Source organism: Carcharodon carcharias, chromosome 6 (assembly GCF_017639515.1).
Source record: "Carcharodon carcharias isolate sCarCar2 chromosome 6, sCarCar2.pri, whole genome shotgun sequence".
Taxonomy (NCBI): Eukaryota; Metazoa; Chordata; class Chondrichthyes; order Lamniformes; family Lamnidae; genus Carcharodon; species Carcharodon carcharias.
In genome coordinates, this window is record NC_054472.1 from 40,617,334 (window position 1) to 40,632,850 (window position 15,517).

The 15,517-nt window shown below is 40.7% G+C and overlaps 1 protein-coding gene across 2 annotated transcripts in view; it reads right to left on the reverse strand.

The window, feature by feature from the left end:
* The window catches only part of si:dkey-122a22.2, a 289,414-nt gene that overhangs the window by 148,329 nt on the left and 125,568 nt on the right, over positions 1-15,517 (reverse strand). For both annotated transcript variants that reach the window (XM_041189080.1, XM_041189081.1), the window contains exon 6: positions 5,153-5,269. In XM_041189080.1, coding sequence (XP_041045014.1) covers positions 5,153-5,269 — 117 coding nt within the window. The remainder of the gene's footprint in view (positions 1-5,152; positions 5,270-15,517) is intronic.

Sequence of the window (15,517 nt, forward strand, 5' to 3'; positions counted from 1 at the left end):
ATGTAACTGGGTTAATTAGTAAGTTTGCAGACGACACTAAGGTTGGAGGAGCTGCAGATAGTGAAGAGGACTGTCAAAGGATACAACGCGATATAGATCAGTTGGAGACTTGGGCGGAGAATGGCAGATGGAGTTTAATCCGGATAAATGCGACGTAATGCATTTTGTAAGGTGTAATACAGGTAGGAATTATACAGTAAATGACAGAGCCCTTTAAGTGCATCTACAGGCAGAGAGATCTGGGTGTACAGGTCCACAGGTCACTGAAAGTGGCAACGCAGGTGGATAAGGTAGTCAGGAAGGCATATGGCATGCTTGCCTTCATTGGCGGGGGTATTGAGTATAAAAGGTGGGAAGTCATGCTGCAACTGTATAGAACCTCGGTTAGGCCACACTTGGAATATTGCTTGCAATTCTGGTCACCACATTACCAGAAGGATATGGAGGCATTGGAGAGGGTGCAGAGGAGGTTTACCAGGATGCTGCCTGGTCAGGAGGTTATTAGCTATGAGGAGAGGTTGGAGAAACTCAGATTGTTCTCACTAGAGCGACGGAGATTGAGGGGCGACTTGATAGAAGTTTACAAAATTCTGAGTGGCATGAACAGAGTAGATAGTCAGAAGCTTTTTCCCAGGGTGGAAGAGTCAGTTACTAAGGGACATAGATTTAAGGTGAGAGGAGAAAACTTTAAAGGAGATATGCGGGGCAAGTCTTTTACGCAGAGGGTAGTGAGTGTCTGCAATTCACTGCCAGAGGAGGTGGTGGAAGCAGATTCAATGGTGGTGTTTAATAGGCAGATTGACAAATACATGAATAGGATGGGAATAGATGGATATGGACCCCAGAAGTGCAAAATGTTTTAGCTTGACAGGCAATATGATCGACGCAGGCTTGGAGGGCCGAAGGGCCTATTCCTGTGCTGTACTTTTCTTTGTTCTTTGTGTCATCTGCGAATTTGGAGATATTACATTTAGTTCCCTCATCTAAATCATTAATATACAATGTGAATAACTGGGGTCTCAGCACGCCACTAGTCACTGCATGCCATTCAGAAAAAGACCTGTTTATTCCTACTCTTGGTTTCCTGTCTGCCAACTAGTTTTCTATCTATCTCAATACACTACCCCCAATCCCATGCGCTTTAATTTTACATGCTAATCTCTTACATGCAACTTTGTTGAAAGCCTTCTGAAAGTCCAAATAAACCACATCCACTGGCTCCCCCTCATCAACTCTACTAGTTACATCCTCGAAAAGTTCCAGTCGATGTGTCAAGCATGATTTCCCTTTCATAAATCCATGCTGACTCTGTCCTATTCTGCCACTGTTTTCCACATGCTCAGCTATTAAATCTTTTATAATGGACTCTAGAATTTTCCCCACTACCAACATCAGGCTGACTGGTCTATAATTCCCTGTTTTCTCTCTGCCTCCCTTTTTAAATAGTGGGGTTACATTAGCTACCCTCCAATCTGTCGGAACTGTTCTAGAGTCTATAGAATCTTGTAAGATGACCATCAATGCATCCACTATTTCTCGGGCCACTTCCTGAAGTACTCTGGGATGGAGATTATCAGGTCCCGGGGATTTATCAGCCTTCAATCCCATAACTTTCCCCAACACCATTTCCCTATTAATAGTGATTTCTTTCAGTTCCTTCTTCTCACTAAACCCTGTGTTCCCCAACATTTCTGGAATGTTATTAGTGTCCTCTTTTGTGAAGACAGAACCAAAGAATGTATTTAGTTGGTCAGCCATTTCTTTGTTCCCCATTCTAAATTCCCCTGTTTCTAACTGTAAGGGACCGACATTTGTCTTCACCAATCTTTTTCTCTTCACACACTTTTACAGTCAGTTTTTATGTTCCCTGCAAGCTTACTCTCGTACTCTATTTTCCCCTTCTTAATCAATCCCTTGTCCTGCAGCTGCTCTGTGACATTTTTGACCCTCTCTCTCCCTCCCCACCTCCTCCTTTAGCAGCAGGGAGGCAACATACCATCCTGAAGTCACGTCTACGGCCACAGAAATGCCTGTGGGTTCCCCTAACCAATGAATCCCCTATCAACTACAACTCTTCCTCTCTTCTTGCTCGCTTCTGTACAGCCGAGCCGCTTGAGGTGCCACAAACTTGGCTCTGGCTGCACTCCTCTGAAGAACCAGTGCCCTCACCAGCTTCCAAAATGCAAAACTCATTTGTGAGCAGGGCCCCAGGGGACTCCTGCACTACCTGACTATTTCTCTTGGATGCCTGGTGGTCACCCATTCCTTCTCTGTCCCCAGGCCCTTAAGCTATGGTGTAATCACCACTGTGAACATGCTATCCGCGTAGCTCTTAGCCTCAAGGATGTGCCACAGTGAATCCAGCCACCGCTTGAGCTCTGAAACCCGGAGCTCAAGTTTCTGCAGCTGACAGCACTTCCTGCATATGTGGTCAGCTAGGACACAGGTAGAATCCATGACGTTGCACATATTACAGGACACATTCCACTCGACTGAGCTGCCTGCCACATCTTAACTCTACTTCCCTTACATTAACTTTATTCTACTTTAGATTATGTTTATTGTTTTATCATACTGGCCCTAAATTTCCCTTATTCCAGGTGCTTCGCAGTTAAATCCAAGTATAGGAACTTTTAAAATATTACACTTTTCTAATTTACTCACCAGTTCCTACTTATCAAGGCCGCTGTTCTTCTTTCTGAGCAAAGGTAGAAAAAGAAGCACCTCCTCCCTTCCCACTGAGCTCCCTCAGTCATCAAACTCCATCTGAAGCTCTCTACTGCAGCCAAAAGCAGCGCTCCAGTGTAGACAAAGTCTACTTTTATACTTACTGAACCTATCCTCTGAAAACCTGATTAAGCCAGTTATCTAATTAACTACTTACAGCTGCAAGCAGAGCTTGGATCAGCCCTGTTTTAAGGCTGGATTAAAATTCACCTTCTTCCAACCCTAACAGCAACTTGTGGCTAATTGCTAAATCAAAGAAAGACTAAACTTTAAATAGAATTTAACCCTTAATTTAACCCTTAACCTCCCTCAGTCATCAAACTCCAACTGAAGCTCTCGACTGCAGCCAAAATCAGTACTCCAGTGCGGACAAAATCAAATTAAAAAATAGGAAAACAAGTATTAAATGGATTCCAATGAATACTGATGATAGTCCATTTTCATGACAATTTTGATGGAAACAATTATGAAATCTTGAGCTATATCTGTGAATATTAAATCTAATATCTGACAGGACCTTAACGTCAGAACTACATTTGTTCATTTCATTACATGACATGTCAAGCTCTCTCTGCATTTAAGCACATGGTTTGCAGAACAACAGGAGCAGTTCAGTAAAGAAAAGCTGCCTGCTCTCTCTCTCTCCATCTAAAGACTGAGCTGTCTACTAAATTTGATTGTACCTTCATTGCTGTAGTAGACAGGGAGAAAGACTTCAATTTTACAGCAGTGTCTTCAGAGAAGAAGGAAACACCAGCCAAAAACCACCTCAGCTTTGAAAGCAAGGCCATTGGATTCTATCTGCAGCCAGAGAAGTCAGCAAACAACGAACCGTGAACTTTGTTGATCTTTTTATTAACTCTAATTTGGCCACATTTTCCCTCCTCTACGCTATAATCTGCATTTGTGTGTGGTGCAGAAGCGTTTTTTATATTTTACCTGGATCAATTTTAAGTATAGTAAAACTAACTCCTTAACTTAGTTAAACTCAAGAAAACCTTCTTTGTAATCACAGCATGTAAACAGTCAAGCACACTGAACTGGCAAGTATAATCTTTTTTTAAACAAAAACCTGGTCAAGCAAGGAGAGGGAAAATGGCCCTTCGATGACTCCTCACCTGGTTGTAACAACATTCTATGCGAATGTGGTGAGCCATCCTGACCTGCCTGCACACTCTGATATGCCATTTTCCTCCAACATCCCTTCTCCTATGTCCAAATGAATGGTACTATCCTCACCTGGTTCAATTCCTATCTATCCATGTATAGTCAGAGAATCTTCAACAATAGTTCTCATCCCACTCCCGCACTGTTATCTCTGACACCCCCCAAAATAACCAAAAATATGTCAGGTTCCACATACACTGACATACCCAGCTCAGCTCTAGCTCACCAACAGCTCGCTCAACCCTTTCACCGATCTAATTTGTAATGCTGTTTGTCCGGCATTCGGTATTGTGAGAGCAGAAATTTCTTCCAATTGAACATTGCCAAGCCCGAATCCATTGCCTTTGTTCCCCGACAGAAACTTAGTTTCCTAATTATGGACTCATTCTTCATCCTGACCACGATCTGAGGCTGAACCAGAATGCTTGCAACTTAGGTGTTCTATTTCACTCTGAGCAGAGCTTCTGACCCTATACTTTTCCAATCACCAAGACCACCCCCATCCATCTATAAAACATTACCCATCTCTGCCTCTGCCGCAGCTCACCAGCTGCTGAAACCCTTATCCATGTTTTCGTTAACTCTGGACTAAACTATTCCTATTTACTGCTGGTTTAGCCACCCATCTTGTATCTTATGTAAACTTCAGATCAACCAAAACTTTGCGGACAATATCCTGTCTAGCACCAAGTCCAGCTCACCCATCAAACCTTTGTTTGCTGACTTACATTGGCTCTCAGTCCCCACAGCAAAACCTCAATTATGAAGTTCTTATCTTATTTTCAAATCCCTCCATAACCTCACCCCTCCCTAACTCTCAACGACCTCTAGTTATGAAATCCTCAGACATCTATGCTCCTTTAATCCTGGCCATTTTGGCATTTTCAAAGGTCAATGCTGTGCCTTTAGATACCTGATTCCAAGTTCTGGAATTCCCTCCATTAACATCTCTGCATCTCTACCACTCATTCTTTTCTTAAGATATTTTTTAAAACCTACTACATCTGTACTAATTTGTGGCTTGGCATCCAATTTTGTTTAATAGCACTCCCTGAGGCATTGTGTTTTCTTACCTTAAAAGCAAGATACAAATCTAAGTTGTTGATATATTTAAGACCAAGAAGTTACTGTTCTGTTGAGGGCATTTTTCCAGTTTTGTTGAAGTAAGACATTAGTTCAATCTACAATAACCTTGTCACAGTTAAGACTGTAGGGAGCATTAACAACCAAGCTAAAGGCTCAATGATCATCATCTTACCAGTTGTGAACGTGAGCATAAAATCTTGCATTCAGTGCTCCAAGTTCTGATCCCACGAAAATGAAAGGGCTATTCAGCTTAGCTTCTTTAACAAGTCTGTGCAGATCATCTACCATTCTTTAAAGAAAAATTGAAGTCAAGTTCACTAGGATTAACAGCTCATTATTAAAATACAGTGCATGCATTTTATCATTTCTCTTTTTCCTGTGAAAGTGAGAAGTGAGTGATGCAAATAGTTTTGTATACCATAGACTGCTGCTTACACAATTTTTCTTTCAGCTCAAAAAAGTGAGCGCTATTAATGGTGTGGCGAGGGCAATGGGGCATCTGGGACCTAGGTGAATGACAAGGTTAACAGTGTATCTCCTTCATCAATGGAATTTAAGCATTGAGAAAGAAACAGCAGACAGCAGAAAAAGAAACTGAATGAATCAGAGTCAAATCAGGTGCAGAAAGAGGAAGAGAGGGAAGAAAGGTTAGATTGAGAAAGAGAACAGAAAGGAAAAGCAAAAATGCAGTAAATTCTAAAACCACCTACTTCTGTATGGATCTTGGTTTTACATATGCACATACAAACATATGAATTAGGAGCAGGGGTAGGTCATGAACTTGCTCCGTCATTTGATAAGATCAAGGCTGATCTAATTGTGGCCTCGAATCTACTTCCTGCATACTGCCCATACCTTTTGACTCACTTGTTAGTCAAGAATCTATCTACACCTACCTTAAAAATATTCTGTGACCCTGCCCCCACTGGTCTCTGGGAAAGAGAGTTTTAAAGACTCACGGCCCTCTGACGGAAAAAATTTGATCTCATCTCTGTCTTAAATGGGCAACCCCTTATTTTTAAACAGTGTCCCTGTTCTGGTCTCTCCCACAAGTGGAAACATCCTCCCAGCATCCACCCAGTCAAGATATTATATGTTTCAATAAGATCATTCCTCTAAACTCCAATGGATACAGTCCCAACCTTTCCTCATAAAGTAACCTCTCTATCTCAGGAATCAGGTGAGAGAACCTTTGCTGAATTGCTTCTAATACAACTATGTCATTTCTTAAATAAGGAACCAAAAATGTAAACAGTTCTCTCTATGTGGTCTCACCAATGCCATGTACAACTGCAGCAAAATGTCCCTGCTTTTATATTTCATTCCCCTTGCAACAAACAACAACATTCCATTTACCTTTCTAATCATTTGCTGTACCTGCATACTTACTTTTTACGATCTATGTGCCAGGACACCCAAATCCATCTGTACCACAGAGTTCTGCAATATGTTCCTATTTAAATAGTATATTACTTTTCTATTATTCCTCACCAAGTGGACAAGTTCACGTTTTCCCACATGATATTCCATGTCAAACTTTTGCCCACTCACTTAACCTATCTATATCCTCTTAGCCTCATCTTGAAAACTTACTTTCCTACCTATCTTTGTATCTACAGCAAATTTTGCAATCATACATTCTGTCCTTTCATCCAATTCATTGATAGATTGTAAATAGTTGAGGCCTCAGAAATGACCACTGTGGCACTTTACTAGTTATAGTTTGCCAACCCAAAAATGATCCATATATCCCTGTTAGCAAACCAATCCTTAATCAATGCTAATATGTGCCCTACATTATGTGCTCTTTACTTGCTTAGTAACCTTTGATGTGGCAACTTATCAAATGCCTTTCGATAAGTAACCACACCTACAGATTCCCCTTTATCCACTTTATCTGCTACTTCCTCAAAGAACGCGAAGAAATTAGTTAAACATGATTTCCCCTTTCAAAAATCCATGTTGACTCTGCCTAATTCCACTTAAGAATCATAGAATCACTTTAGCAAAGAGGGTGGCCATTCAGCCCATTGTGTCTATGCTGGCTCTCCTAAGGAGCAATTCATGTACTGCCACTCCCCGGCCTTCTCCCCACATCCCTGCACATTCTTCCGTTTCCGATATTTAGAAAATTTAGTAAATGTTGCTACTGACATAACGGCGAGGTGGATTGAATTATTACCGTTATTCCCCTCTGCCCGTGACAGTGGTAGCTTTAATTTTTAATTTAGTTTGTTTCTCTTAGTATCCTTTCCCTTGTTGAAATGGGCTGTGGTGTGTTTCCCAAACCCTGATTTCTGAGCTCTAATGTTAAAAATAACCTCACAGCAAATTCTCTAAGGTGAAACAAAACCTTAAAAGGTTTATTAACACATTCAAAACCTGAGGGATGAATCATGACACACATTCACACTCACGAGTATACAATTTAGGAAGGCAGAAAAAGAAAGGGAAATAAATTACAAAAAATCAAAAAGGTATTGGCATTAATTCATGTGAGTAGAGTCCAGTAAGTCGATGTCCAATGAAGTTTCTTTCAGGTGGCTTTGTCTGGCAGAATTCCTGGTCTTTGTCCAAGGGACTCAGCTAAGGCAGTTGAAGTATTCTTGTATTCTGGGAATTAGTTCATTCTCTAGGCAAAATATAGGATTCTTTCTAGAGATCTGACTTGGAGAGAGATGGAGGTCAGAGGCTGGCTGCTAGCCTAGAGTCTGTTTTTTTCTTCCGGGATTAAACCACAATAGAAGACAGAACCCAAAAGCTATAGAATTAAAGCAATTTAATCAGCTTAGGTCTTAGTCATGTGATAGGGTGATTTCGGGTCGAGCTACTCAGCTAACAATGGATTTTAAGGACCATCTTTAAAACCCATTGTATTTTGAGCAAATAACTGTGGAGCCATTAATACGACATTGGAGATGAAGAGTCGCAATAGCTCTGCCTTTGTCCAGAGCTGACTGGTGCAGACATCTCGTCTACTAGTGCTGTGTATTGGCTTGGCTGGAATATTCATACATGCCAGGAGGTCGATGAGTTAGCCTATGTCCATTTTGAAAAACAGAATTTAGTCAAGGGGATATGGAAGAGAAACTAATTTTTAAAGATTTTTTTCTTCACACCTTCTCGCATGACAATGTAGAAAAAATTACATTTATTATGATTTACTAAATATCCTGCTATAACCTCCTTCATAATAGGTTCTAGTAAGTTCCCAATTGCAGTTGTTTAGCTAGCTGGCCTATAGTTTCCTGCTCTGTCTCCCTCTGTTCTTGAATAAAGGTGCTATAATTGCTATTTTCCAATTTGCTAGGGCCCTTCCAGAATCTAAGGAATTTTGCAAGATTATAACCAATACTGTCTCTGCAGCCATTTCCAAGACCCTAGGATGCAGGCCGTCTGGTCCGAGGGACTTGTCAACCTTTAGGTCTAATAGCATTCCCAGCACCTTTTTCCTGGTGATGCTGATTGTTTTACGTTCCTCCCTCCCTTTCACCTCTTGATTTTCAAGTATCTTTGAGAAGTATTCAAAGTCTTCTACAGTGAAGACAGACACAAAAAATACCTGTTCAAAGCCTCCACCGCTGTTTTGTTTTCCAATATCAACTGCCCAGGCTTTCTCTCTCTCTCATACCCTACTTTCTCCCTCTTTATTGTTTTGGCATTCTTTGCTGGTTCTTAAAATCTAACCAATCTTCTGACCTACTTCAGGTTTATGCATTGTTTCTCTTAATTTGACACTATCCTTAACTTCTTTATTTAGCCACAGATGATGCATCCTTCTCAGTCTTTCTTTTTCACTGGGATAAATCTTTGCTGAGAGGTCAAGCCTGCCACTGCATCTTTACTATCCTACCTTTTAATCCAGTTTCACTTTAATGGTGCCTTCATACCCTTTTAATTACCTTTATTCGGGTTTAAAATACTAGTCTTAGACCCACACTTCTTACCTTCAAACTGAACATGAAATTCTATCATGCTATGATTGTCATCACCGAGAGACTCCTTTATCCTGAAGTTATTGATTAATATCGTCTATTGCTCATTTTTCATTAGCAGGTCGAGAATAGCCTGCTCCTTGGTTGGCTCTAGAATGTATTTCAATAACTCAGTTGCTGAATTAGTGCCTCTAAACTCAGCATTCACTCACTCAATCATCAATGCCCTACATTATGTTTATGCTACAGGATGCAATGCAACCTCTACCTTATCGGAGCAACTAGAAAATTATATTATTGCCGTGTCACCTACATCCAGAGAACAAATAGAAAAATGACTGGTCACTCATTAGACATTCTTTCTGGGATTTGCCATGTAATCGGTTTCTTTTAATTGTGAATTAATTGCATCTAATGTTATTTGTAACATTACTCAAAACTTTACTATTCCATTGTTTGATAACCTCATTATACAACTTTCTGTCTATTCAAAGACCTTAATGTACTCATCCTAGCAGGTCTCAAAAGAAACCAAAAGCCTTTACTGCAAGAGTAAGAGCTCTAATCAAAATGCCACAGTCACGTATTAAATTTCAGAAACCGATTCTTCCAACAATTCAGGAGCTGCAGACCTGGCTTTATGCTATACCCTCTACCGCTGTCAAATAAATTGCCCTAGACCTACTTACATTGAGAGGGAGTGAACTGCTTTATAGATCATCATCAAGTTACAGCAGGCTGAGAATTACAATCAAGTTACCAGTAGATGTTGAAAATAAATGAAAATGAACGAAACCCCATAATTCATTTATTTCATTTTCTATGCTTTGAATACAGAATATTGTTTATTGAAGGTTTGGTTTTCACAATCTGTATTTTGTTCCTGCCTCCCTCCCCCCCCCAACCCCCAACGTCTCTGCTTAACCAGGATAATTTAAAGCTGTAGCCTATTCTACCAGTGCATCAGCTGGCTCAAATAGTCCAATTCTACGTTACTTCAGCAATTTTTAGCAATCCATGTTACTGTTACTTTATTGAGCTGCAGCAGTTCATTTTATGAGGCACTCCATAAGAAAAGTGTGTCTGTACTTGTGCTAACAGGACTGTATGCACTGTCAAGAGTGTGTTGTTACTGAACTAAGTATGCAGTGCTGATACCCAAAATACATTAACTGTATCTGGGTATTACGGTTGATATTCAGGCCAAATTGTTTTCACATTCTAACTATACATTGAACAAAGGGAAAGTTGCTACTCTAATCGTATCTTTGTACCATGGGCATTTTCTAGGACTATGCTAACTCTAACAGCAGCACTGTTATTTCACTTGTGCATTTGCAACTATTGCCAGGGCTCATCCTCCCATAGTCCCAGTGAGGAAAAAAGAAATTCCTGTATAAAGAATCATGAGTTAAAATGGAGGTCATCTTTCAGACTCAAGTTTCAAAATAGAAGCCAGTCTCCAGAGAGATGTTGTAATTTAAATTAGGAGGAAGCAATAAACCGCAGGCTGTCCTGGCTAGGGATTGAGGTGTAGAGGGACTGGCTGTCCAAGGGGATGGTTAGGGCCAGAAAACTGGAAATAATGAAAATTGCGCTCTTTCCTTGAATGGAAGCCCAACCAGTCTCCATTCACCAACACTCTCCTCCTGAACTTGCACTTATATTAAACAACAACTTCTTTGACGCCTCTCACTTCCTCCAACCCTGCACTGTTCCAGATATTGCCGAATTCAACAACAAGGCGCAAAAATGCGTCCAGTTCAGGCTGAGCCGTGTATAGACTGTCCATGGACACGATAAAAAGATGACTTCCTCCAATTAAAAGGTATCATTGTAGGAATCTGTATAGGTCCTTGCTATGCATGTTTAGGAATATAGGAGTAGGCCATTTGGCCCTTCAAGCCTGCACCGCTATTCGATAAGATCATGGCTGACCTGATTGTCTCAGCTCCAATTTCCTGTCTGCCTGTTCCATAACCCTTGACTTCCTTGTCTTCCAAATATCTAGCTAACTCAGCCTTGAAAAAATTTAATGATCCAGCCTCCATTGCTTTCTGAGGAAGAGAATTCCAAACTATTACCCTCGGAGAGAAAAGATTTCTCCTCATCGCCATCTTGAAAGGGAGACCTCTTTTTCTTAAACTCTGTCCCTATTTCTTGTCTCCCCCACAAGAGGAAACATCCTCCCACTATCCACCCTGTCAAGTCTCCTCAAGGTCTTATATGTTTCAATAAGGTCACTTCTCAAACTTCTAAACACTCCAGTATCGCTGCAGGGTGTTAACGCAACACAACATGGATGATGGCCACATGTTCAAAGACCTTCTGTACAGTGAATTGGCCACTGGGTCACAACCTGATGGACTCGTCTACAAGGAAGATATGAAGATGGCGGACATTGGCATAGACAACTGGGAAACAGTTGTCGATGGCTGTGACAAGTGAAGGCTGACTGAAGGGCCATTGGAAAAGGCCAGGAGAAACAAAGTTCAGCTGACCAAGAAAAGGGCCCAGGGAAAACAGAGGCCAGCAAATTTTGGACCTTCCCAGCCCACTGCCTTCACCTGCAGTAAATGCAGCAGAGTGGGCTGAGTGGGTTCCATTTCAGAGTGGGTGTCCTGAGCCACACCAGGTGATGTTTAACAGCGAGCTGACCACCAAGATGGAAATCATCGTGTCACTAGATGGAATGCTGCCAACATGAAAAAAACATCCACTTTATCTAGGCCCTTCTTCATTTTACACACATCAATTAAATCTCCCCTCAACTTCCTCTTTTCTGAGGAAAAAACCTTAGTCTTTCCAATCTTTCATCATACTAAAATTCTCCAGTTCAGGTGACATCCTCGAAAATCTCCTCTGTAACCACTCTAGTGCAATCACATCTTTCCTATAATGTGACCAGAACCGCACACAATACTCTAGCTATAGCTTAACTTGTGTTTTATACAGTTCCAGCACAACCTCTCTGCTCTTCTATTCTATGCCCCTGGCTAACAAAGGTGAGTATGCCATGTACCTTCTTGATCACTTTATCTACCTGTCCAGTCACATTTGGGGATCTGTGGACATGCATTCCAGTCCCACTGTTTCTCTACACTTCTCAGTATTCTGTCATTTGTTGTGTATTCCCATGCTTTGTTAGCCTTCCCAAATATATTACCTTACACTTATCCAAACTGAACTCTATTCGCCACTGTTCCACCCACCTGGCTAGTCCGTTGGTATATTCCTGCAGTCTACTGTTTTCTTCTTCACCATCAACCATTCATCCAATTTTTGTATAATCTTCAGACTTCTTAATCATATCCTCTACATTCAAGTCTATATCATTGATATATACCACAAAAGTAAGGGACTTAGTAGTGAACCATGCATAACCTCACTGGAAACAATCTTCCCCACACAAAAATATCCATCGACCGTTACCCTTTGCTTCCTGCCTCTAAACCAATTTTGGATCCAACTTGCCACCTTGCCTTGGATCCCATGGGCTTTTACTTTCATGACCAATCTGCCATGTGGGGCCTAATCAAAAGCCTTGCTAAAATCTTTACAGACTACACCAAATGCACTACTCTTAACAAGCCTCCTTTTACCTCCTCAAAAAATTCAATCATGGTATGTCAGACATGATCTTCCCTGAACAAATCCATGCTAACTGTCTGCTTAATCCATACCTTCCAAATGAAGATTTATCCTGTCTCGCAGAATATTTTCCAATAATTTTCCCACCAGAGTTCAGGTTGACTTCTCCTCCCTTTGTAAACAACCGTACAATGTCATCTGTCCTTCAGTTCCCTGGCACCACACCTGTCCCTGGAGGGGGTTGGAAAATGAAGGTCAGAGTCTACACCACTTCTTCTCCTGCTCTCCTTAACAACCTAGGATACATTCTGTTGAGGCCTGGGAATTTATTCCCTTTCAAAGATGTTAAACCCCTTAATATGTCCTCACTCACTATGTTAATTTCACCTAATATTTCACACTCTTTCTCCCTGATTGCAATGCCTGATTGTATCATCCCTCCCTTTTGTGAAAATATACACAAAGTATTAATTAGAAACTAAACAAACATCCTTCGGCTCCAACAAACAGGTTACCCTTTTGGTCCCTAGTAAGTCGTACTCTTTCTTTAGCTAAAGATATAATATATATCAATGAAACAATGAACTGCACTTTGGTGCAAGGGCACAATATCAACATTTTCACACAATAATTGTGGTTAACTCTGCAGGCATCACCAGGGCACAGGCAGGTTAGTAGATTATTCAGATAGATGCCAGCTGAAATGTAATGCTGAAAAACATGAGATGATACAAAGAATTAAGATTGAACACACACACTGATAAAATTTTAAAGGAACCCAGGAGCAGAGTGTTTCGATCAGACACACAAATCTTTATCAACTTGTCCTTCTACTTTTAAAGTTATAAAAAGATAAATAAGATCCTATGATTTATAAACATATAAAAATACTGTTTAGATCAGTTAGAATAGTGTGTTCAGTTTTGGATGCATATCAAAATCAGGGAGGGGACGCAGGAAATACTTAGGATGATAATGCAATAATGAGAGAATTTAGTTATGAAGAGAGGCCTACAGTCAGGACAGCCAACTATAAGAAACTGACTTGATTAAAAAAACTTGAGTCATGTTCTTAATATTTTAAAGGGTCTTATTTTAAGTTTAAAATTAATGTTCTGTGGGTAATTACCAAGTACAGATGTGTTTTAAATGTTGGAATTAGAAATAAAATTGCCAGTTTGTCACAACATGGTTAGAATTGAAAGAGTAGTTAAGGCACTCTATATTTTCCTCCGTTTTAGCATATCTCAGGTCAAAACTAAGAGATGTATTAAAATACACAATCACATGAAAAATACAATAGCTTTTCTTCCATGAAAGCAGATCAGGGACCGCAATTATTGTGCATACGAACATGTGAATTAGGAGCAGGGGTAGGACACTTGGCCCTTCAAGCCTACGCTGCCATTCAATAAGATCATGGCTGATCTGACTGTAACTTCAACTTCACATTCTCGCCTACCCTGATGACCTTTCACCCCTTTGCTCATCAAGAATCTACTTCCCTCTACCTTAAAAATATTCAAAGACTCTGCTTCTACTGCCTTTTGAGGAAGACAGTCACCAAGACTCTCAACGCTCAGAAAAAAATTCTCATGTCTGTCCTGTTTTTAAACAGCGACCCCTAGTACTAGATTTTCCCACGACAGGAAACATCCTCACCACATCGACCCTGTCAAGACGTCTCAAAAGCTTATGTTTCAATCAAGTAGCCTCTTACGCCTCTAAATTCCAGCGGATACAAGCCCAGCTTGTCCAACCTTTCCTCATAAGATAACCGATCCAACTTGCCCGACCCAGGTATTAGTTTAGTAAGCCTTCTCTGAACGGCTTCCAATGGATTTATATTCTTTCTTAAATAAGGAGGCCAATACTGCACACAGTACTCCAGATATGTGAGCTGTATAATTGAAGCATAACCTCCTTACTTTTGTATTCAATTCCCCTCACAATAAATTATCAAATTCTATTAGCTTTCTTAATTACTTGCTTTACTTGCTTTACTTGCATACTAGCCTCTTGCGATTCATGCACAAGGGCACCTAGATCCTTCTGCATCCCAGAGCTCTGCAACCCCTCACCATTTAAATAATATGCTTTTTTTTTATTCTTCCTGCCAAAATGGACAATTTCACACTCTCTCATATTATACTCCACTTGCCAGGTCTTTGCTCACTCAAGCCAGCAAACAAAAAGAGACAAAAGAAAAACACCGCCAGCTGCACTGCTGAATCTCCCCACAGGGTAGAGATGCTACAAATCCCCTACACATTGACAGCATTTGGAAAAGACAGGAAACGTCAGAAAGATGACCACCAAATTTCACAGCATCAATTGGAAGGCCACAGATATCCTATCCAAATTTAGGATTTTTAAACAGAGGACGGAGCTATATACCTTTTAGATTAACCCATCATAGAACCGGATAAACAAGCAGCGAAATAAAGACAGCCATTGGAAACAAGGGGTTGCACAGAGTCAGTACTTCTGACCTGTCTGAGGAGGATCCCACCAAGCTGTGGAGCACGCTGGAGGATCAGCTTCATGTAAAGGTGAACTTCAGAATACATTGTTTAAATCTGATGACTTACAGGCAACAGCCACAAGAATCAATTGATCAGTTCATCAGCAGGTGCCCTGATTAGGGCAAGGACTGTGATTTCTCGGAAGCTGAGCCGTCTGAGTAAATAATGCAGCTGGTTATAGCTTCAATGCCATTGAAGCTTTCCAAAAGGATCATTCAGAAAAAAAAAGTTACAGTATTGACACAATGCTAAAAGATTGCAGAAAATATAAGCTGGAAAAGCTGCAAGCATTAAGTGCAATTACCAGTAATGTCATGGTAGCCAGGCAAGCCAATTGTGTGGAAAGTGTGGCCTGCTACACCCACTTCGAAGCTGTCCTGCATTCCAAGATCTTTGTAAATTATGTGGTGTAAAAGGACATTGGGCTCATCTATGCAGAAAATCTGGTTCTGGAGGTGTGACCAGAGGTAAGTTGCAAGCAAACAA